The sequence below is a fragment of the Castor canadensis genome, chromosome X, assembly GCF_047511655.1.
Source record: "Castor canadensis chromosome X, mCasCan1.hap1v2, whole genome shotgun sequence".
Classification (NCBI taxonomy): Eukaryota; Metazoa; Chordata; class Mammalia; order Rodentia; family Castoridae; genus Castor; species Castor canadensis.
Window position 1 is genome coordinate 35,553,028 of NC_133405.1, and position 22,900 is coordinate 35,575,927.

The window sequence follows — 22,900 nt, forward strand, 5'->3', positions numbered from 1 at the left end:
CAGTGCTACCAAAAAAAAATTCTTAGCATGAGAGTCATCCGAAAACAGGCCAGATTTGATCTGTGAGCTGACCCCACCTGTTGAGCATTTCAGCACTTTATGTATCATTGAGCCTAAAAGTAATTGAAGCCACCAGATTCTTAAAAGAAATCAAAAATGAAGACAAATAGCTGGAATTTTCACACAAATTAGTGGAGAAAATTCATTTGAATTTGCTGACATTTTCATAAAGTTTTGAAGAGCACAGATTGGGGCATGAGCCTGCTGTGGTGACCAGAGCCTGCTCCTGTGGAAGGGAACTGCTGAGTCATTGAGAATACCACTTGTTCCTAGGGAGAGAGCTAGGGGCCTAATGCCCTCTAAAAGGTCAACTAATCAGGGCTCCAGTTTCAAGTCCCAAAATTAAGCAGTGTCTTCTCCTGTTGGAAATACCCCCACACAGGGAGACTCATCATCTGCTAAAAGTACAGCTTTCTTGCAGAGCCCTTTTAAAATGCAGACACCCCTTAAAACAGTTATGCATTAGGAAAGTAGTACCTCATAGTGGTTGACCACCTTCCATTGGTATCCACCGACTCTTGCACTTACCTCTGAGTTTCTGCTTTAGAAAGTCTCTGCCCTGTACTCAATAGCTAAAGAAAACAACAGTAACGATTACATATAGAACTGGGACAAAGTCCTTATCTTGGTTTGAGGCTTAAACAAATCTTTCGAATGAGATGTAGTTAGACAATGCCCTTGAGGAGTTTATGGACAGGCCTCAGCATATCCGCTCAACCATATTTTCCAACACTTCCTAATACCCATTCTCCATTCCAGTCCATTCAGGTTCTGTACAAGCTTCTCCCTGAGTTGCATAAACTGATTTCTCTCTCTCTCTTTTTTTTTGTGGTAATGGGGTTTGATCTCAGAGCCTCACACTTGGTAGGTAGGTTCTCTACCACCTGAGCCACTCCACCAGCCCTGAGTTGCGTAAACTGTCTAGAATACCATCTACACATTTAAATACTCCCTGCAAGGCTCAGGCTTAACCTCTCCATGAAGCCTTTTTGACCCTTTGCACTTAAATCATTCTTCCTTCCTTTTGTCTTTTCTTCCTTCCTTTCATTCTTTTTCTTCCTTTTTTCTTTTGGCAGTACTAGGGCTTAAACTCAGGGCCTTATGCTTGCTAGGCAAGTGTTCTGCCATATGAGCCACTCCACCAGCCCCCATGCACCTATTAATTCTCCAATTTCAAACTTGCTATCTGAATTTTTATAACCTCTGCTTCTTTTCTGAGAAACTTTCCCTCATTAAGCTTACTAAGAGTAAGGTCATCATTTAGAGCCCTACAGCTGTCCCAATAAAGTGTTGGACACAATAAAAAGTGATTAAGAGATAGCTAGATTTATATTCTTCACCAATGTAAGGAGCTTTTGCATTTTTCAAATGATTGATTTTGAAATTAAATTTGTAAGTAGTACAAAGTTAACCTACATATTCTTGATCCAGAGTCACCATTTATTTATGCCCCCTTCCCATAAAGACAATAAGGATATTCTCTTATGTAACCACAGATGGTTATCAACTTTGGCAAATTTCACATTACACCTTATTGGATAATATCTTTTATAGCACTTCTCTTTGCGGTACAGGATCTAGTCTAGGATCATACATTTTGTCCTTTCTTTCTAATCTCCTTTAATTTGGAACAGATTTTCTTTTGTCTTTTATGACATTGATCTTTTTGAAGTCCTGTTTAAAAAACAGAATGTTTCCAGGCACTGATGGCTCACGCCTGTAATCCTAGGTACTCAAAGAGGTAGAGATCAGGAGGATTGTGGTTTGAAACAAGCCTGGGCAAATAGTTATCCAGACCCTATCTCGAAATCAAAACAACAACAACAAAAATCACAAAACAGGGTTGTCAAAGTGGGTCAAGTGATAGAGCACCTGCCCAGCAAGCATGTACACCCTGGGTTCAAACCCCAGTAGCACAAAAAATGTTTTCACTTTTGTTTTTTTCATTTTTGCTAATAAAAAACAATCTGTGGGAAGAAATTTTAAGTCCATGCAAACATCTTGCTCCTCATCAAAAACATCCCCCCCCCAGATTTAGTATCTATTGATAGTTCTTGCCTGAAACCAATCTATAAAATGACTTTCCAATTCCACCACTCCTTCCATATCTCCCAGTCAGCACTGGTATTCCACTTCAAGCAAAGCCCCTTCCTTCTTTCTCACTTATTTACCTATTTAGGGTAAATATGGGCTTATGGCTTCCTATTTTTTTCAGTAGTTTCTATTCATAACTGTCAGTTATTTTGGTGCTCAGGTTACCCAGATTTAGCCAGTGGGAGCTCTAGGTTATTGCTTTTAATTCATTAATAAACATTCCTGGGCTGGCAGAGTGGCTCAAGTGGTAGAGTGCCTGCCTAGCAAGCATGAAGCTCTGTTCAAACGCCAGTGTCACCAAAAAAAAAATCCTCAAGAACATTTGTGGTGAAGAATAGTCTGATCAAGAATTTAGGATGATCTAATTTCCAGGACAGTTTATGGGAGTAGTGCTTATTCAGGCTTTGGGTACCCTCCTTTCATTACTTACTGACTTCCCTACAAATTAGGGCAGGGAAGGATGCTCAGGTCAGTCCAAGGGGTTATGTGCATAGTGTCAAGACAGTGGTAGGAACCTGTGTTAGAGAAGGAAAGTGGAGAAGAGGAGGATGGATGAAAACAGATTTCTGGGTTGGTTTAGGATTACAGTAGATGCCTTTATCATCTGTCCCTTCTCCACAGCTCTTCAGCCTTTATTCAGATCATCTATTTTTGCTTAGGGGGGTCTCTTCTCCTGCTCACTGATAAACCATCTGTGGCTTGTGAGAAAAGGGAATGGGTTAAAAAAATGGAATGGGTTGAAATAGGTTGACTCAAGGATTTTTGAATCCAAGGAATTACCAAGGAGAGAAGGTCATGGAGAATCATGCAAATTTTTGTTCTGCTTTTATTTCTAGAGATGAAATTATTTATTCCTGAGTGTTAAGTCAAAAATGGAATCCAGTTATGGTTGCTTATGGTTGTTCCAGAACAGATCAGAACAGCCATTTTTTTGTGGTTCTGGGGATTGAACCCAGGGCCTCACACAATGCTAAACAAGCACTTTATCACTGAGCTACATCCCAGCAAAGACTCTTAAATCTGTTTCATTACCCTTCATTTTGTAATTCAAAAGTCAAATTGCAATTATTTGTTTCTATATGTCAGACAAGTTTTAATCCCGCTAAGAGGAGGGAGTGTTTTTCTCAGATAATTTGTAGGAAGATATGTTTTGATTACAATGCTGGTTTTGATGAATTTTGGCACCTTTGGCTATGTCTTAGTCAATTTGTGCTGCTATAACAAAATCCCTGAGACTGGATAACTATTTAAAAAACGCAGAAATTTATTTCTGAGAATTCTGGAGGCTGGGAAGTCCAAGATCACAACAAAAGCAGTTTGGTTGTGTGGTGAGGGATACTCTGCTTCCAAGATGGTCTCCTGTTGCTGCATTCTTTGAAGACAAGGAATACTATGTCCTCACATGGCAGAAGGTGGAAGGGTGACCAAATGCTGCTTGAAGCCTGTTTTATAAGGGCCTTAATCCCATTCAGGAGGGAGTAAACCACACGACCTCTTAAAGACCCTAACTCTTAATGGTATTTCATTGGTCACTAAATTTCAACACCTGATTTTGAAGGTGACATAACCTTAATTTAAGATGAAACTAATCTAATTTAAAAAAAAAACAGATCAGGGCCGGTAGAGTGGCTTAAGTGGTAGACAGCCTGCCTAGAAAGCAGCAGACCCTGAATTCAATCCCCAGTACCACCAAAACAACAATAGCAAATCAGCTTAAAATGTATCCTCCAAGAAAATGTATTTCATTAGGTTGGGATAATTGGAAAACTACTCATTCATTCATTCATTCAGTTATTATCTACAGCGTGACTACAGGACGTAGGTGTAGGCCCAAACAGCAAAACAGGTGATTTCAATTGGCATCAGATAGACCAGAGGCTGAGACGTTCACAAAGATAAATCAAGGACTTAGAATTTTACACAAGTAACTAAAAAAAAAAAAAAAAAACAGGTGACTTCCCTGCACCCAGCTGAAATTCTACTGTAGGAGACAAACTCTTTTTAAAAAGTTCAAGCTGGGTGCAGTACCCATGCTTGTAATAGCAGCACTTGAGAGCCTGAGGTAGGACAATTCCAAGTTTGAGGCCAGCCTGGGCTACATAGCAAGACCCTTTTCTTAAAAGGGAAAAAAAGGGGGGGGGGGGGAGACTGGAGGTGTGGCTCAAGTGGTAGAGTGCCTGCCTAGGAAGCGCAAAGCCCTAAGTTCAAACCCCTGTACCACCAAAACAAAAAACACAAGGGGGAGGAGGCAGAGCTAAAAGGGTAATGAGGACTGGAGGTGTGGCCCAAGCTGTAGAGCGCCTGCTTTCTAAGTGCGAAGCCCTGAGTTCAAACCCCAGTCCCACCAATAAGTAAGAAAGGCAATATATCAAAGTCATCTCATCCCGCAGTCCTGCTGCAGAGCTTCGGGTGGAACATTTAATTTTATGCAGGGCTATTTTCCCTCACCAAGATTGTAATCTACATGAGGGCTTGACCATTTGCTGTGCAGCTTGTAACTCCAGTCTTTTGGCTCCTTTTGTATTTTGTTTAAGTTGACACATAGAGTGCAGAATTACTGGAAATCATGGCAAGGCTATGTAAAAATTTGAATGCAGTACGTACGCTACAAGGGTTGACTCGCGAAGTATCGTTGCGAATGATTTTCTTTGCGAGTGTTTCATTTTTTACTACGTTTTCACAATAAGTTACAAAGCTGGTGATGCAGGTCGCAGAGATTTTTTCAAGCTACCCTCTGAAGAAAAGGCACCTCGGAGAGCTATCGTGGAAAAAAAAAAGGTGTAAAAATCACCCCAAACCTTAATCCCTTCCAAAGGACATGGTCTCATTGACGCACCGCTTAGAAACATCAGGCGAGCCACTGCTGCCAACAATCACCTGAGGCCACCTTCCAGGGACTTAAAGTCATAATCTGGAACCTCAGAGAACTTTCACAATTCCCTTTCCCGAGTCCCCGCCCTCTGCCCGGTACCACAGTGCGTCAGAGGCGCGTAGTCGTTATAGGGAGGAAAAAAGTACGTCGCGCGAGATTCTGCGACGGGATTTCGAAGTTAGGGAACAGCCGCGGCGCCTGCGCACTGGCCTCACAACCTCGGGGCTGCACGCGGGTAGGTAGGCTAGAACCCAGAGGAGGGGAAGCTGAACGTGCTTTTTTTTTTTTTTCTTCCGCCCTTCGCGCAGTGCGTGTATCTGCGGGTCCCAGGCGGTGCGGATTACCCCTCCTGATTCTGCTTCCAAGGAGCACTTGCAAGTGCAGAAGGAGCCCTCCTCCTCCACGAGTTGGAAGAGTGCAGCAGGCGTGCGTCCCGGCATCGGGACGTGAGCTCTTGCTCCTCTTTTCCTTTTAACTGTAGCCCCAACGCACACATTTCAGTCCCCTGAGAGTTGATCTTAGCGCCTTGGAGCGCCCCTCACCCGGCCCCTCCCACCGACCCTCTTCACTACTGGCTAGCTCGCTTGCGGTCAGCAGTCGGCTTCGTCCCTGGGGGTCTCTGCTTGGAGGCGGAGAAGATGGCTGGAGGACGTCTGCTGTTGGGGGGCGACTTCCTGTCGCCGCCGCCGCTGCCCCCCCTCCCGCCGCCGCCACTGCCGCCCCTCCCGCCGCCCCCGCCTGAGCCAGTGCTGGAGCAGTGGCGCTATAGCCACGAAAGTGACTGGCAGTGGGCTCTGCGGCGTAGCTTCATCTGTCGGCACCTGCACAGCTATCCTGGGGCCGCTCTCGACCAGCTCCTCGCACTCTCCGCTGCCTGGACCAACCACGTTTTCCTGGGCTGCAGGTGAGGAAAGTGTGGGAAGTCGGGTTAGGGATGAAGATGAGAGATGGGTGATGAGGGTCGGATTAGGGATGAGGTTGAGGGATCCGTGATGGGGGTTGGGTTAGGGACACCAGTGGGGGAGGTCGTGATGGTGGTTGGGATAGGGACGGGGGTAAGATGTGGATGATGGCTTGGAGGCTGGAAATTTGTAGGTGCTGGAGGACACCAGGAGGCTTCACTATTGCACTAGGAGTGGGGTGGCAGACCGTGGTGGCAGGGAATGACATGATAGCTAGAAGGGTGCGCAGATCTGTGGCCCCTCTAGGATCATTGATAGGAATAAAGCAGACCCCGGAAGAGGATTACTGAGAGGTAGTCATTGTCGTTGGTGATGGTATTGGAGGGCATGGAAAATGATGAATAGCAGAACCTCGGACCTGCGTAGGGCCGGCCTTCCAAGGATGCGGTATCTGCAGAGAATGTTCGACGGGCTGCAGGGGGAGGATAGGGGATCCCTCAGTTCTGATACTGGTCACCTCCTGACCACTCTTCCGTTTCCATTAGATAAAACACCCCTTTCTCCTTGCAGCTCCCCCAGCTGGGTCTTAGTGTTTTCTGGGAAGGCGGTATGTATCAGGTCTTCCGCAGCGTCAGGCTCGCTTGTAGATTTGCGCATAATGTCTGGACTCAAAACAAAGAAATGGATATCTGTTGTAAAAATGGATTGCCCTCTTTTTACCTTAAATAGGATAAGGATTAATATTTGACCTCTGGGTGAGATTTTAGGGGGGGGTGTGTGTGAGTGTGTGTGTTTCTCTTTCTTAGAACCTGGTGGCTTCTGAACAGGCCTCTGAAAGCTCTTTGCATTCAGTGGAGATTGCAGTATGTTCCAACGCAGTTTTTTTCCTGAACAGTCTACTTGGACCTCTGTCCTTCAGAACTCCCAAGTTGGCCCTATACTAGACTAATCATTCCTTTGATAGACTGGGAAGCTGCTTTTTTTATTGACATTCCTGCCTAACAGTCAATTTTTTATCAGGAAGGATGAGAAATTCTGGAAAATGATCAAATCCAATTCTGCCAATTCAGTTCTAGGAATGGCTGTAAAAGATGCAGAAAAACCCTTAATTGTTGCATATGGCATCCAGTGTGATACTTTGCTTTGCTCTACTCACCTCACATAAATTTTCTTTCTGTCTTCTCCAGTTAGCATAATTTCTACTTCTAGGGATAAAGATTTTCACTGGAGGAACTAGTAACTACTGGGGAAGCCTCAGTAGTTAATTGTCACATAAATCCAATTGACCTTCACATAACGATGTTCTTGCAGTGAGAAAGGTACCTTTATCATATAACCACAGGTCTCCTTAATATCTCAGAAGGCCACAGGGAATCTAATCCTAAAAATATCTTTAATAGGTGAGGAGAATAACCATCCTTTGTGTTAATAATAAACCATAACCTTCCACTAGAATGCAAGCTTTTTGTGGGGTAGGGGGCAGATTTTACTTTCTTATACCTTCATCCTCAGTGCCTAGAAAAATGTTGGCTGCAGAATAGCTGCTCAGTAAATGTCTGAGGAGTGAATGTGTGTGCATACAGCCTTATAATGTACAACACATTTTCAATATTTATAATCTTATTTAACCATGTTAGGGGTTAGGAGTTGTCTAAGCTTTACCTCCAAACCAGTGGAGGCCAAGAAATTAAGTGACTTGTTCAAGGTCCCACAATTGGGGCCAGGACCCAGGTCTTCTGATGTTTAGACTGATGCTCCTTCCATTGAAACACAGTTCCCATTTTCAGGAAGTATGGACCAGAAATGAAAACAAGTAACTGACGTAAACCATATTGTTATACCACAGGATTTCAAGTAGGGCATTAACACAAACCAATGGTAGTTGACTTTAAAAGCTCAAGCATACAGGATGCTTGTGTGTGTGTGTGGTTATGCATCTGTGTATTGTATATACGCAAAAGTTATCAAGCTAAGTCTGTATAAGAATTATCACAAAATCATCAAAATACTGAACTGGTAAGTAATGTTTACTTTTTTTTTTTGGTGCTGGGGCTTGAACTGGGCCTCATACTTGCTAGGCAGGTGCTCTACCACTTGAGCCACTCCTCTAGCTCTAGTAATGTTTAATCTGATCACTTAGACTGGAAGGGGCCCATATAGAATCCTGGAAAGTAGGGACCCAGTGTGATCTTCCATTTTAGGTAGGCTTTATGTTAGCCCTCATCTCATCTTCCGGTGAGTAAAATCTGTATTCTAGTACTTGTTGATATTGGCAGAGCTCTTGTTTCTGTGAAAGACTATTTTTCTCTCAAATGAACTGCAGAATACGTAGTGGCATAGCCCTTTCTAAACTTAAATTGTTAATTTGTTCAAGGTACATGATTTGATTTCAAGAACATGTTGTGAACAGTAGCAAAAAGGGAACACTTTGCACTTTCTTCCCTCTGGCAGGATGTTTTGTGTTCCGTTTGAGTTGGGGCTGAAATAAAATTTTAGTTCAAAGATACGTTTGAAAATTCCTTTATCATAACACAAGGAGAGGCCTAACGCTTGGTAGCTTACACCTGTAATCTTAGCTACTTGAGAGGCAGAGATCAGGAGGATCGTGGTTCCAAGCCAGCCCTGGCAAATCGTTCACGAGACCGTACTTTGAAAAACCCTTCACAAAAATAGGGCTGGTGGAGTGACTCAAGGTAAAGGCCCTGAGTTCAAGCCCTAATACTGCAAAAAAAAAAAAAACCAGCATAAAAAAAGGACTGGTGGAGTGGCTCAAGTGACAGAGCACCTACCTAGAAAGTGTGAGGCTCTGAGTTCAAACTCCAGTACCACCAAAACGAAGAAAAGAAAAAAAAGACCAGGACAGGAGAAGCTCAAATTTGTAGGGAGAGAGACTGCTGTATTATTTGAATAACTTCTTGACTCTGTAATTGTGGTTCTCCCAAAGCATGCACCAAATCACCTGTTGGGGAAGCTAGGCATGGTGCACACCTATAATCCAGCACTTGGGAGGCTGAGGCAGGAGGATCACGAGTTTGAGGACATCCTGGGCGGTATAGTAGGACCCTGTCTCTAAAATAATCATCATATTTAGGCTTGTTAAAATATGGGTTCCTGTGTCCCACACCTAGGGTTTCTGATTGGGAAGGTCTGAGGAGGGGCTTCAGAATTTGCATTTCTATCAAGTTCCCAAGTGATGCTGATACTGCTGATGGGGGACTACACTCTGAAAACTGCTGCTTTAAATGATAAAATAAGGTGGCATTTCCCAAACTGTTATAGCCATTCTTCCTTATTATCCAAGCATCCAGGAAGCTCAAATAACTGAAATTATATCTCTTCACTTTTTTTGTCTGTTTTATAAAAGTAAACAGCCTATTAAGAATTTTCCGCAAGCAGTTTCTAAGATAATGCCTTGTGGCTAATGAAAAATTAATACCTTTTTCTAATCAACTATATATATATATATATATATATATATATATATATATATATACACAGCAGTTAAGTAATTGTTCACATGAATGCCTAGGGATCTGTGCAATTTCTCCTTACAAATTGTAGGTGGTGTTTGTTTTGTCCTGCTGGATATCAAACCCAGGAGCTCATGTGTGCTAGGCAAGTGCTCTACCGCTGAACTACACTGCAGCCAGCTATTATCTATCATTTATCTATCTATATTTAAGAAGGCAGCGTGATTGGCTTACATGGAACATTCAGTTTTCCAGTCTTTCTTGAGCAATAGAAGTAAAATCCTGGCCTTTTTATCTTTGATGATACATTATAATTGAGAAAATAAATCTTAAAACCAACTTTGCTACTTTGATTCTTTATTTTCCTCATCTATACAAGACTGTTAGGAAGGTAGATGCCAGCTGGACTTAAGTTGTAAAACTAACTGTACAAAATAAATAGAGTGCATAAGTCACTGGCTAGTGAAATAGGAGCTTTGAAAGATATATCAGTAATCTGCCTGTATGTTATAACATTAGGTTTCTTATAAGTAGTTGACTTTATTTTTTTTTTTGCGGTATTAGGGTTTGAGCTCAGGGCCTACACCTTCAGCCACTCCACCAAGCCCTTTTTTGTGATGGGTTTTTTTTTTGAGATGGGGTCTCACAAACTATCTTCTCCTGATCTCTGCCTCCTAAATAGCTTATGAGTTTTATGAGTTGTTATGAGCTGTCTTATGAGTTGTTTTGAATAAATAATTTTATACTCTAAAACTCTTAATCTTTGCTTAGTTTTCATAGCTCAGCTTTTTAATGTAAGCTTTGCAGAGCAGTTTAATATGTGTTAATGTCTTCTAAGCATCTATTATTGAATATTTATTAAATTTCAGATGTCTTTGTATATTTAATGGTTTATGTTCTTCTCATGGCTAAGTACATAGATGAAGCTGTCTTGTGTGCCAGAATGTAAGATTCATGAAGACATGTTTCATTCATTAGAAATTATCTCTTTATATGCTGGATATGGCAGAATACTTGAATAGCATTGTGACCTCCAAAAGCTTGCTACATTATAAGCTTCTTTGAAAGCCATAGAACCTGTTGAGGTTCTTTGGTTTTTCTTTTTCTTTTCCTTTCTTTTTTTTTTTTTTCGTGTCACTGGCCTCACACTTGCTAATAAGCAGGTGCTCTACCACTTGAGCCACTCCACCAGCCTAATGTGATGGGTTTTTTTCAATAGGGTCTCACAAACTATTTGCCTGGACTGGTCTCAAGCCTCAATCCTCCTGAGTTCTGCCTCCTAAGTAAGATTACAGGCGTGAGCCACTGGTGCCTAGCTCTTTGTTTTTGTTTTTGTTTTTTTTTTAAAGCATTTACTACCAAATAGGTAATCTATGGTACATAAATTTGTAACATGCATGCATCTTAAAGTTACTATATTAGACTGGCCTTAATAATACTTTATATCATACTCTATAGTGTAGAATACTGGATAGCCATTAAAACTCATGTGCTCAGTGATAGATTGCTGGCCTAGCATGCACCAGTCCCTGAGTTTGAGCCCCAGCACTGCAAAAACAAAACAACTGGATATGGTAGTGACATGGATTAAAAGCTTATGATGTACTAGATTAAGAACCAAAAACCCCCCATCAGATTGCAATCAGCATAGATGATCAGTTAGCGATGGAGGGAGAGGAATATAGAAAACTGAAAAAAGAAATAAAAAATAACCCCCCAAATGTCATTGAAGTTATCAATGGTTGGGTTTATAAGTGCTTTTCTTATTGGATTTTCTGAAATTTTTGGATTTTTAGATACACTGTGAAAAAGCACTATAGAAGACTGAGTGAGGAAAGGTTTACTGCTGTGACTTATTCAAATGTGTTAAACCACTTTATCCTTGGACAACTAGCTGTTTTCTGGATAATTTTAGAAATAGAGATGAAATCCTAGTGATCTTATTAAAGATTTTAGATTTAAGTATTTCCATTATTCTTTGATAGTCAAGCCTTAGAATACTATGTGGTCTTCTCCGTTCTTCAAGCCAGCTAGGCTTCTTTGGTGTCATGATTTCCTAATTAAGGACAGAGAATCTGACTGTGTTGGCAACCTACGCAGAGGTTTATTTTTATAGCCAATGGGAGATGTTGAATTTTGTGGCAAATGAAATGAATAGGGAACAGTAAGTAGGTATAATAATTACAAATGTTGGAAGATACTTGAGAGAAAAGTGAGTTTGAATGGAGTGAGCCCCAAATGTATCATTCATGAGCACAGTGTGACATGCATACCATTTTCAGTTATACATCATTCTTGAAATCACACTCTAATTTAAAGTCTGGAAAATTTTTACTGGAATTCAAGGTGAGTGGCTTGATTGTGCCACCAATTTTGATAGCAAATGTGAGATACCCATTTTAGACTTCTCATTTTCATAGTCTTTTCATCTCATACCTTGGAAATTAGACTACCACATCTGAGTGGAAGTGGTGTATAAAATTTTGTGATGTTTTAGACTATCCTTTCTGATGTTCAGTTAAGAGTAAATGAAAATAAAAGGACTCTTCATATTTAAATACAACAGAAGTTATCAGTAGGAAATGCATGTTGTAGCTGAGCTATCTTCTGGTTATCTGTCTGTGAAGGCCACTGTGTCTTGACTTCTGCTTTGCAAGGCAAGACATCTGATGGGTGTGGAACCTATTGTGCTGAAAATGGAAAAAGTTATCCTTCCAGTTCAGAACCTGTTCATGTGAAGCTGTGATCATAATTAATTTTCAGAACTTTTTTCCCAAATGCTACCAGGAATCTTTTTTTTGAGGCTGGGAAAGGCTCTGAAGGTAGGAAGGGTAAGCAGTTACCCTTATTAACAAAAAACTTCATTTGAGTCCATGGTTTTGTTTCTCTGTGGTAAAATGATATTGTCAGAAAGCCAGTCTACTTCAAGAGGAGCCATTTAAAAATTGTTTATTTAGAACTTTTTATTATTTCAAACACATATAAAAGAACTTTTTATTATTTCAAGCACATATAAAAGTAGAGAAGAGTTTGATGAACTCCCATGTACCTGTTACTCAGTATTGATCAACAGTCTGTCATGCTACCCTTCTCACTTCATCTATTGTGCTCCTAGTTTTTTGTGCGTGATAGTTTGGAGTATATCAAAGAAAACCTTGCCACCATATCACCCGTGAATATGTCAATATGTATCTGTACCAGTCAAGCATTTTTAAATAAGCAAAAATTAATAGTAATTTCTTTAAAATCATCCAATGCCTAGTTCATGTTCCTCCATTTGTTTCCAATGTATTTTTATAGTTGGTTTGTTTTTTCATGATCCAAGCAAAGTCCACAGAATATATTTGATCTGTTTTCTTAATCTATAACCATTCCCCCCTCTCACTTTATTTTCGTATATTGGTGAAGAAACTGGGTTGTTCCATAGTGTTCCCTCATTCTGGATTTGGTTGATTATATTCTTGTGATGGTGTTTAACATGTTTCTGGAAGTTAGGGAAATAGGATGACATTTTTCAACTTCCCAACATCAGGTTTTTTAAATTGAAGCTTTTATTGAGATAATTGTGGATTTATATGCAGTTCTAAGAAACAATACAAACAGATGCACAGTACTCTTTACTCATTTCCCCAAGTGGTGACATTTTCCAAGATTATTGTATAATATTACAACTAGGACAATGACATTGTCATTGTCAACTGATCTTAATCAGATTCCCCAGTTTTACTAGTATGTGTGTGTGTTTAATTCTATATAATTTGCCATGAATAATTTTTTTTTTGCAGTGGTGAACTCAGGGCCTACACCTTGAGCCCTCTTTTGAGAAGGGTTTTTTTTTTGAGATAGGATCTCACGAACTATTTGCCCAGGCTGGCTTCGAACCTGGATCCTCTTGATCTCTGCTTTCTGAGTAGCTAGGATTACAGGCATGAGCCAACAGTGCCCAGCCTTTTTTTTGTGTGACAGGGTCTTGCTGCAACGTTACAGTTTTGATCCTCCTGCTTCTGCTCCCCTAGTGCTGAGATTACGGTTGTGCTGAGGCAGGTTGTGCTAGCACACCTGCCTTATAGTGACTTTGAATTGCATCCCTGGTGGCTAATCATGTTGAACATCTTTCCATGTGCTTATTTGCAATCTGTTTATACTTTTTGGTGAAATGTTTTGTTAACCTTCTCTTTTCCTCTTTCTTCTCCTCTCTCCTCTCCTCTTCTGTTCTCTTCTCACTGGGGATCAAACCCAGAGCCTTGAACGTCCTAGGCAAGTTCTCTGCCTCTGAGCCATATCTCCAGTCCTATTTTGTGTTCATTTTAAAATTTGTTTTGCCAGCTGGGGGCATGGCTCAAGTGGTAGAGCACCTGCCTAGCAATCATGAGGCTCTGAGTTCAACCCAGTTGGGTTTTGAGATAACCAGACTTTTGTCAAATGTGTGGTTTACAAATATTTTCTCCCAGTCCTAGTTTGTCTTTTTTTTTTTTTTTTTGATGGGACTGGAGTTTGAACTCAGGGCATTGCATTTGCAAAGCAAGTACTCTACCACTTGAGCCACACCTCCAGTCCATTTTGCTCTGGTTATTTTGGAGATGGGGAGCGGGGGGGGGGGGCTCACAAACATTTTGCTTTCACTGGCTTCAAACCCCTAACTTCCTGATCTCTGCCTCCCAAATAGCTAGGATTACAGGCGTGAGCTTCCAGTGCCCGGCTGTAGTTTGTCTTTCTGCAGGGTCTTTCATGACCCAAAGTTTTTAATTCTGATGAGGTCCATTTTATCACTCTTTTCTTTTATGGATCATGCTTTTGGTGTCAAATCTTAAGAAGTGTTTGCCTAGCCCTAGTTCCCGAAGATTTTCTCCTCTTGTGGGGGTAGGGGGGTGGTACTTGGGTGATTGAACTCAGGCCCTCCTGGTTACTAGGCATGTGCTCTACCACTTGAGTCATACCCCCAGCCCTTCTTGCTTTAGGTATTTTGGGGGTAGGGTCTGGTGTTTTTGCCTGGACCACAGTCCTGGTATTTGTTTCCTACATAGCTGGGATTACAGCTGTGAGTCACTGCTCCTGGTCCTTCCTACATTTTTTGTAAAAGTTTTATAGTTGTACATATAAGTTCATGATATATTTGAGTTAATTTGTGTAAGGTGTGAGGATTAGGTTGTGGTTTGTTTTGTTTATTTTTGCCTATTGATGCCCGTTTTTTTTTCCAGCACCATTTGTTTCAAAAGCTATCTTTCCTCCACAGAATAGCTTTTGCACCTTTGTCAATCATCAGTTTTAGAATGTCAGTGTGGGTCAATTTCTGGATTCTCCTGTATCTACATTTCATCAATAGATGTAGTAGTTAGTGGTGATTATTTTATTATGGGTTGCAAGATGGTAGTAGTCTATATCATTCCTCATTTATTAGCTGAAATGCTTCTATAAAAAAGATTTTCCTCGAGTTTTTGATTGCTTTTTGAGATGAATTTTTACAGGAAAATGCAAAACAAATGCTTGCTTTCTTTAATATTTACTTGTTTACAGAATAATGACTTGATTTCCTCCATCCTCCAAAGGTGACCAATACTAGTTTTATAAGTATTATGAACTAATAAATTGTCCACATATTTGGTGTGTTTTAATTCATTGCAGTTATTGTTATTGCTACTCAGGTTGGCTCACATCGCCAGTAGGATTCTATTCAGTTTGGCTTCTGAGTCCTTTTGGCACAACTGTAGTCTTTGACAGCTTGTTTCTAGTTGTAAGAAGGTCTCCCAGGCTCTTAGACATTTCCTGCCCCACACTTGGAAGCAGGCATTTCTCTAAGGACCAAGATTCCTTTTCCTAAGAAATGATAGTGACCGCAAACTGGATGTTAGCAACCCAGCAGCTCTTTATTACTCTTGGTACTTCTGTAAGTATATAAACAGAATTGTTTACTATAATACATATATGAAAGGTAAAAACAAATCATGGATTTATACTTATATTTTCAATTCAAGTTAAAGTCTTGCTACAAATTATTTTTTTTTCACCATATTCCTTCTTGTATATATCAAAACTCATACTGTACAATGAGTTCTGGGTTGTAAAAGAGGATTTATTTAAGTGCTACAAATTACTGATTTTCTGTTTTGATGTCCTATGTTAAAAATCTTGATTCCTAATGAATAGCATAATTGCTCATTTCATAGAAAAATATTTTCAGACTGTTTTTTTTAATTTTATAGCCAAAATAACCTGTTGGTAAAGTACCATGTAGGAAGATTATAAGACTGGCTCATTTAGAACCTTTTATTTTTTTTTGTTACTGGGGTTTGAACTCAGGGTCTCATGCTTGCTATGCAGGAACTTTACCACTCATACTTGTTTTAACTGTAGATTGTATTAACTTAAATAGGTACAGTCCACGCTTGATGGAAAAAATTCTGCAAATGGCTGAAGGTATTGATATTGGGGAGATGCCTTCATATGACCTGATGCTGCCCAAACCTTCCAAAGGTCAAAAACGCCACCTCTCAACATATGATGGTGAGTATACTTCTTTCTGGCAGGTGGGATTTGAAGAAGTGTGGCTTTCTTTTTTAATGATGTAAGTGTGGTATATGGTTTTAAATAACATTGATAACATTGGTTCTTACACAGAGATAAAAGAACTTTAACTTATGTACAATTTTTTGAGGATGCTAAATAGAACTAAAAACTAAGACTACTAAGTCAGCCTATAATGCTATCCTTGACATCTATGCCATGGAACCTCCCTCTAAATAGAACAACCTTATACTTGGGTCATTTGAGCATCTAAGTAACTAAATCCTCTTGGATGGGTCCGGAGTGGACCAGCTTTCTACTGAGCTTGTTATAGGGAAGAAGTGCTAGTGTCTGGTGTAGCCTTAGCAGAGTTCTTCCATAGCTGTAAGTGTGGTATCCCTATAAATCATTAGTTTTCAGCTGTGGTTCTTTTCCTAGAAATAAAATACAACAAACAGCCTTTTGTGAAGAATAGGTCAGAACCAAAGTTTTAATTGAAACCTTTAGAATCTTTTGATAATTTTTTCCTTTGATTTTTAGTCACAGCTATATAAAGCACTGTCACAGAGTCATTCACTTCTGATACCAAAGAGAAAGGTTTTGTAAATGCCTTTGGTTATCATCTCTGTTGCATTAGAGCCATCTGTTCCATTTGCAATCCTTCAGTGAGCTTTTCAGCCCAGTGGTAAGAGATTGCACTATAACACCCTTCCAGTACACTTCACCTTCCTGTATAGGTGAGGAGTACATTTCACCTGTGCTTTAGCTCATTTGATTCAAAAGCACCTCCCAGTCATGCAGGGTGGTGACCTGCACACTTGATCTAGTGGTATGTGTCCTATCAAGAGTCTTCCCTCACACATGGAAGGACAGGGAGCATCTTTCCTTTCAGTGGAATCTTAATACGTCAATATGAGTCCCTTTACCCAAATGACTTGAAGTTTTTATGATGGGACATTTCTTGTACCAACAATGTAGCTTGCAAATAATATGGTTGGTACTATATTCCTGCTTGGTTCTTTTGAAATTATTCCCATTTTAATGAATTGTAAATTTCACTCTATAGGTCAAAATCCTCCTAAAAAGCAAGCCGGTTCCAAATTCCATTCGAGACCTCGTTTTGAGCCTGTACATTTTGTAGCTAGTAGTTCAAAAGATGAAAGACAGGAAGATCCTTATGGCCCTCAAACAAAAGAGGTAAATGAACAAACACATTTTGCCAGCATGCCAAGAAACATCTACCAAGATTATACTCAAGACTCTTTCAGTGTACAAGATGGGAATTCTCAGTATTGTGACTCATCAGGATTTATTTTCACAAAAGACGAGCCTGTAACGACCAACATGTATTTTGAGAGTGGGAACCCTGCCCCAAGCAGCACATCACAGCAGGCAAACTCACAGTCAGCTCCTGACCCGGCACCATCACAGACATATCCTGAGTCAGTGGTAGCCGAGAAGCAGTATTTTATTGAAAAATTAACAGCAACTATCTGGAAGAACCTTTCTAATCCAGAGATGACTTCTGGATCTGATAAAATTAATTATACATATATGCTAACTCGTTGTATTCAGGCATGTAAGACTAATCCTGAGTACATATACGCTCCTTTAAAAGAAATCCCTCCTGCTGACATCCCCAAAAATAAAAAACTTCTCACAGATGGTTACGCTTGTGAAGTTAGATGCCAAAATATCTATTTAACTACAGGTTATGCTGGCAGCAAGAATGGGTCCAGGGATCGAGCTACTGAGCTAGCTGTAAAACTCTTGCAGAAGCGTATTGAGGTTAGAGTTGTCCGGCGGAAATTCAAGCACACAATTGGAGAGGACCTTGTTGTGTGTCAGATTGGGATGCTTTCATATGAGTTTCCTCCAGCTCTGAAACCACCAGAAGACCTGGTGGTGCTGGGGAAAGATGCTTCTGGGCAGCCCATCTTTAACACTTCTGCCAAACACTGGACCAATTTTGTCATTACAGAAAATGCAAATGATGCAATTGGCATCCTTAACAATTCTGCCTCGTTCAACAAAATGTCAGTTGAGTACAAATATGAGATGATGCCAAATCGTACATGGCGTTGTCGAGTGTTTTTGCAAGACCACTGCTTAGCTGAAGGTTATGGAACCAAGAAAACAAGTAAACATGCAGCTGCTGATGAAGCTTTGAAAATTCTTCAAAAAACGCAACCCACTTACCCATCTGTGAAAAGTTCACAGTGCCATACAGGCTCTTCACCCAGAGGATCTGGAAAGAAGAAAGATATAAAGGATCTTGTAGTTTACGAGAACTCATCCAATCCTGTGTGCACACTGAATGATACGGCTCAGTTTAACCGGATGACAGTTGAATACGTCTATGAAAGGATGACAGGCCTCCGCTGGAAATGCAAGGTGATTCTCGAGAGTGAAGTCATTGCAGAAGCAATTGGGGTAAAGAAAAGTGTCAAATATGAAGCTGCTGGGGAAGCTGTGAAAACCCTCAAAAAGACCCAGCCAACTGTCATTAACAACCTGAAGAAAGGAACTGTTGAAGATGTGATTTCAAGAAATGAAATTCAGGGCCGCTCAGCAGAAGAGGCTTACAAACAGCAAATCCGAGAAGATAACATAGGAAATCAGCTGCTGAGGAAGATGGGTTGGACGGGTGGTGGTTTAGGTAAATCTGGCGAGGGCATACGAGAGCCTATCTCGGTCAAAGAGCAGCATAAGCGGGAGGGGCTGGGTCTTGATGTAGAGAGGGTCAATAAAATTGCCAAGAGAGATATCGAACAGATCATCAGAAACTATGCCCGCTCCGAGAGCCACACGGATTTGACTTTCTCCACAGAGCTGACCAATGATGAGCGCAAGCAAATACACCAGATTGCTCAGAAGTATGGCCTGAAGAGTAAGTCTCATGGGGTGGGCCATGATAGGTACCTGGTGGTAGGTAGAAAAAGGAGGAAGGAAGACCTACTAGATCAGCTCAAACAGGAAGGCCAAGTGGGGCATTATGAGCTTGTTATGCCTCAGGCAAATTGAGTTCTTCCCAGTTGGTTTTGTAAATGCCTAATGAGGCAGATCTGTGGATTAAAGAAACGCTATATGTTCTGGTTGCAGAGTATATTCATTCTTAAGATGTTTCACCTTGTTCATTCATATAGTGCTTTATTAGGTATTTGAACCTAAAGAATTATGTCCACTTGTATTAGCTCAATCCAGCAGATGATACTGTGCAGTTACTGTCTGTGTCTTTAATATTGCTGTGCCCCTCGGATTTTAGGAGTTGTATTAAAGCCAGAACACATACAAATAAAATTTCACCCCAAGAAAAAAATTCATATTTAAAAGGGCATAGCACAGCAATCCACAACAATATGTAAAGTCATTATTGACTCTAATTAAACTATAGTTTTAATTCCAGACTTACTGAAAATGTCAGGTCTTTTTGTATTATCTATTTTCATTTTTGTGTGAAGACAGTTATAGAAGGTTTAACAGTAAATTGTGCTGTACGTGTAAATGTCCTTACCAATGATGTAAAACTTTCTTAAAGTAATTTTAGTGTTCATTATTTATAACTTCTACCACGTGATTTCCAGAGTATTAGAAGTGCTTTACTGTATCTTGTGATATATGAGTTTTAACAAATTCTAGTCTTCATACTGAGAGAGCACTACTTGAGAGAGCAGTTGAAAAGTTTCAAAAACTTTGATTCAATCTGAAGAAAGGAAGCTTGAACTGTTTGTTCTTGGTGCCTTGCAGAGAGACTCACAGCAACTCTCCATTGTAGCTTTTACATGGTTTGGATGTGCAGCACATCCAAGGCAACCACAGCTGTGGTAGAGCTCGGTAAAAGACTGAAGGTACATTGGTGCTTTGATGAAAAGGTCAGTTGGCTTGTCCCTCTCTCAAAAAGCTTATTAAGCCCAAAAAGCCAACTTTGTAACATATTTAAAACTGCTATTTTCGCTTATTTCTGGAATGTAAAAAAAAATGTATAAAAAGAATTAGTGTATGCTTCCTGAATAAAAAGGAGCCAAAGTTGATCAGACTGGTGCTGTGCTTGTTTCTGGGCAGCAGCCTAGCAGTGACATTTTGGGTGTCTGGGTCTGTGGAGAAGGGAAGTGGTGTTTGCACAAAATACTTGAGTTGTCGAGCACATGTGACTGAACATAATGATTTAGCAGATAGGAACAGAATCAGTCTATGGATCAACATGTTGGGTTCAAGCAAATCTTAGGCTGTTTGGCTATTCACTTTTATATGATGTTGTACTTCAGATGAATTAAGAGTACCTCACCGATACCATCACAGATGAGCGCTAGTAGTTAAGCACCTCCAGTGAAGTGATGTTGAGGATGATTAGGTTGTTTGCCATATCTTAAAACATTTAGCAGGCTTGACATGTAATTGGTCCATAATAAACAGCAATTTCCTTTGCCCTAATTTTTGCATTTTACACCAAGAAACTATAGCTAAATGGTTGTTTTAAAACCAGAAAGAGATTAGCCTTTACACCTGGATCTCTCTAACTCATAGAGACCTACGGTGACTAACAGTATCATAGTTGCTTTCTGCCAGTGGAGAAGAAATGAGGTATGCGTCTTATTTTTGCACTTAATACTTCAGCAATGGGCAAAGGGAACTAGGTTAAAATCTTTATAGGTTTTTGCCAACCTTGGAAAGCTGTGGTTCAATTAGCAAGGTAGAAAAACCTGTCTTGGATTCTCTTGAGTAAGAGTGGTTTTGGAGATTACAAGATGTGAAAACATGAGTTGTTTCTTTTTACATGTCTTTCTTCTTCCCAAAATAATTTTTTGGAGGGAAATATTACATATAAATCAGATTTGTTTAAATAGATGACTCTAACAAAACAGAAGGTTAGTATAGTTACGGTTAAGGCTCCTAAATAATTGGGTCAAGTATATAAGAATTTGGTTGCTGGTTTTGAGGGGCCAGATTTCTGAACTTTTTAGATCAGCTTTGGTACTGATGCAAAATTAGAGCAAAATCACTTAACTCTGCTTAAGAATAAAGTGATGTTGGGTTGGAGGTATGGTTCAAGTGGTAGAGCGCCTGCCTAGCAAGCATGAAGCCCTGAGTACAAACCTCAGTATCTCCAAAAAAAATAATAATAATGTCTAAAAACGGAGTTGACAAGAATAAACTGCTGACAGCCTTGCTGTTCCATTTTGTCCCTTTAATTGGTTCCAGTATTTTCTTCTTTCTTTGAAGTAGCAGTCATCTTTTAGCTCAGTAACCTTGCTATAAAATTTGCACAGTACATGAGCAGTCTCAATTTTATTTGGATTAAATATGTTAAGCTGAGGAACTGTTTACATACAAACACACATCAGTGAGTCTCAGATCTACTTTCTGGATTTTTTCCTTCCCCTTTGCAAAATGAATGGAAATATGCATTCTGCTGGGTTTTTTTCTTTTTTTTTCCGAAGCAGGTGCTCTACTGCTTGAGCCACACCTCCAGTCCATTGTGCTCTGGTTATTTTGGAGTTGGATATGGGGGGGGAGTCTCATGAATTATTTGCCTGGTCTGGCCTTGAACCACGATCTTCCTGATCTCAGCCTCTCAAGTAGCAAGGATTACAGGCATGGGCTACCAGCACCTGGCTAAGGGGTTCTGTTTTTAGTAGCATTCATTTTATGGGTAACCCTCAAAATTCATCTTGAGTCCTAAATAAAGAACTCTTAATTACAACTTTGGTTCTTCAGCATATCCCTTTCCCCACATCAGCAGGTACATAATTGAAGACAAGTTCAAATCTGCCATTTGAAAAGGAACCTTCCAAATCTGTTTTAGTTAACTTTGTTATAATTATTACCCTGCAAGCAGCCTGTGGTGCTTATTAAATACTGTAAAGGGAAAAAAGGCAATAATCATAAATGTTCGAATGATTGGTTAATGGTACCTTTGACCATTGCGGGGGGATCAGGTTGTTGGCTATAATATTTTGAAAGGATTATCCCATGAAAGAGATTGGGAGTGGTGGTGTTTCTCGGGTGTTCAAAATAAAATGTTTCTAAATCTGCCCATTCCCAGTCTCATCTTAAATTATTTCAGGTATGATAAACAGGTACCTACCATGGCAGTATGAGAAAGTTAATTCATCCATCAACTGGAGACTTAACTTAGTGGGGTCCTATTTTGAAGCAGAAATGGACTTTAGGGGAAATGGCTAAGCATATTTGAAGAATTGCTTGTAAGTGAAACAATCCAGTTAATGTGCAGTGCAGATTGAACTTCCCATGTTAAGGCTTAAGTACCCATCTTAGAGGATGAGTGGGGTACATGCATCATAAGGGCTTAATTTCATTTAGGCCCCCCAGGGATCACCAAGGCATGATAGTTTTCATAAAGTTGTCCTTGCTAGTGGTGTGGCTCAAGTGGTAGGAGTGCCAGCCCAGCAAGCGTGAGGCCGAGTTCAAACCCCAGTGCCGCCAAAAAAAAAATAATGAAATTGTCCCTCTCTCTTTAAAATGTGTTAGGTTGCTCCTCAGAAGAAAGCAGTTATGTTTAAACATGGTAATGGGAGGATACCTGCACTCCCAAACTTTTGATGGGGAAGAATTAAAACAATTTATTTTTTTTTACCACTTCCAGTCTATTTTGCCCTGGTTACTTTGGAGATGGGGGTTTGCAAATGTTTGCTCAGGATGGCCTGGAACTGTGATCTTCCCAATCTCAGTCTCCCAAGTAGCAAAAATTATAGGCATGAGCCACCAGTGCCCAGCTAACAATTTTATTTTTAAAGGTCAGTTCATTTACAAGGGAAGCAGAACATGCAATAATTGCCTGTAACTACATTTCCATTGACTTTTATTTTTTCACTTTTTTCTATTAGTGTATATTACTTATACAAAAGTTTCATTGTGAAATGTCATACATGAATATAATGTACTTTGATCAAATTCACCCTCTCTACTACTCTTATTTCCCTCCTCCCCTTTTAAGACAGTTTTAACAGTTTCGTTTGTTTTCACACATGTGCATGAAGTAC

General features: G+C 40.2%; 1 protein-coding gene and 1 pseudogene across 1 annotated transcript; one reads left to right on the forward strand and one right to left on the reverse strand.

The window, feature by feature from the left end:
- The first annotated feature begins 5,229 nt into the window (after positions 1–5,229).
- On the forward strand, positions 5,230–19,935 carry Nkrf (NFKB repressing factor). Its single transcript, XM_020172048.2, has 3 exons — positions 5,230–5,930; positions 15,769–15,899; positions 16,966–19,935. Exons 1-3 carry the CDS (start codon positions 5,665–5,667, stop codon positions 18,921–18,923), a joined length of 2,355 nt encoding a protein of 784 aa, XP_020027637.2. The 5' UTR covers positions 5,230–5,664; the 3' UTR covers positions 18,924–19,935.
- Positions 15,404–15,483, reverse strand: LOC141420177 (small nucleolar RNA SNORA40; annotated as a pseudogene).
- Positions 19,936–22,900: the final 2,965 nt, after the last annotated feature.

Excerpts from the sequence above, each read along its gene's own strand:
- Nkrf (XM_020172048.2), top strand. The coding sequence starts at position 5,665 with ATGGCTGGAGGACGTCTGCTGTTGGGGGGCGACTTCCTGTCGCCGCCG. Across the intron at positions 5,931-15,768 it reads CACGTTTTCCTGGGCTGCAG|GTACAGTCCACGCTTGATGG; the intron begins GTGAGGAAAGTG and ends TAACTTAAATAG. Across the intron at positions 15,900-16,965 it reads CCACCTCTCAACATATGATG|GTCAAAATCCTCCTAAAAAG; the intron begins GTGAGTATACTT and ends TTCACTCTATAG.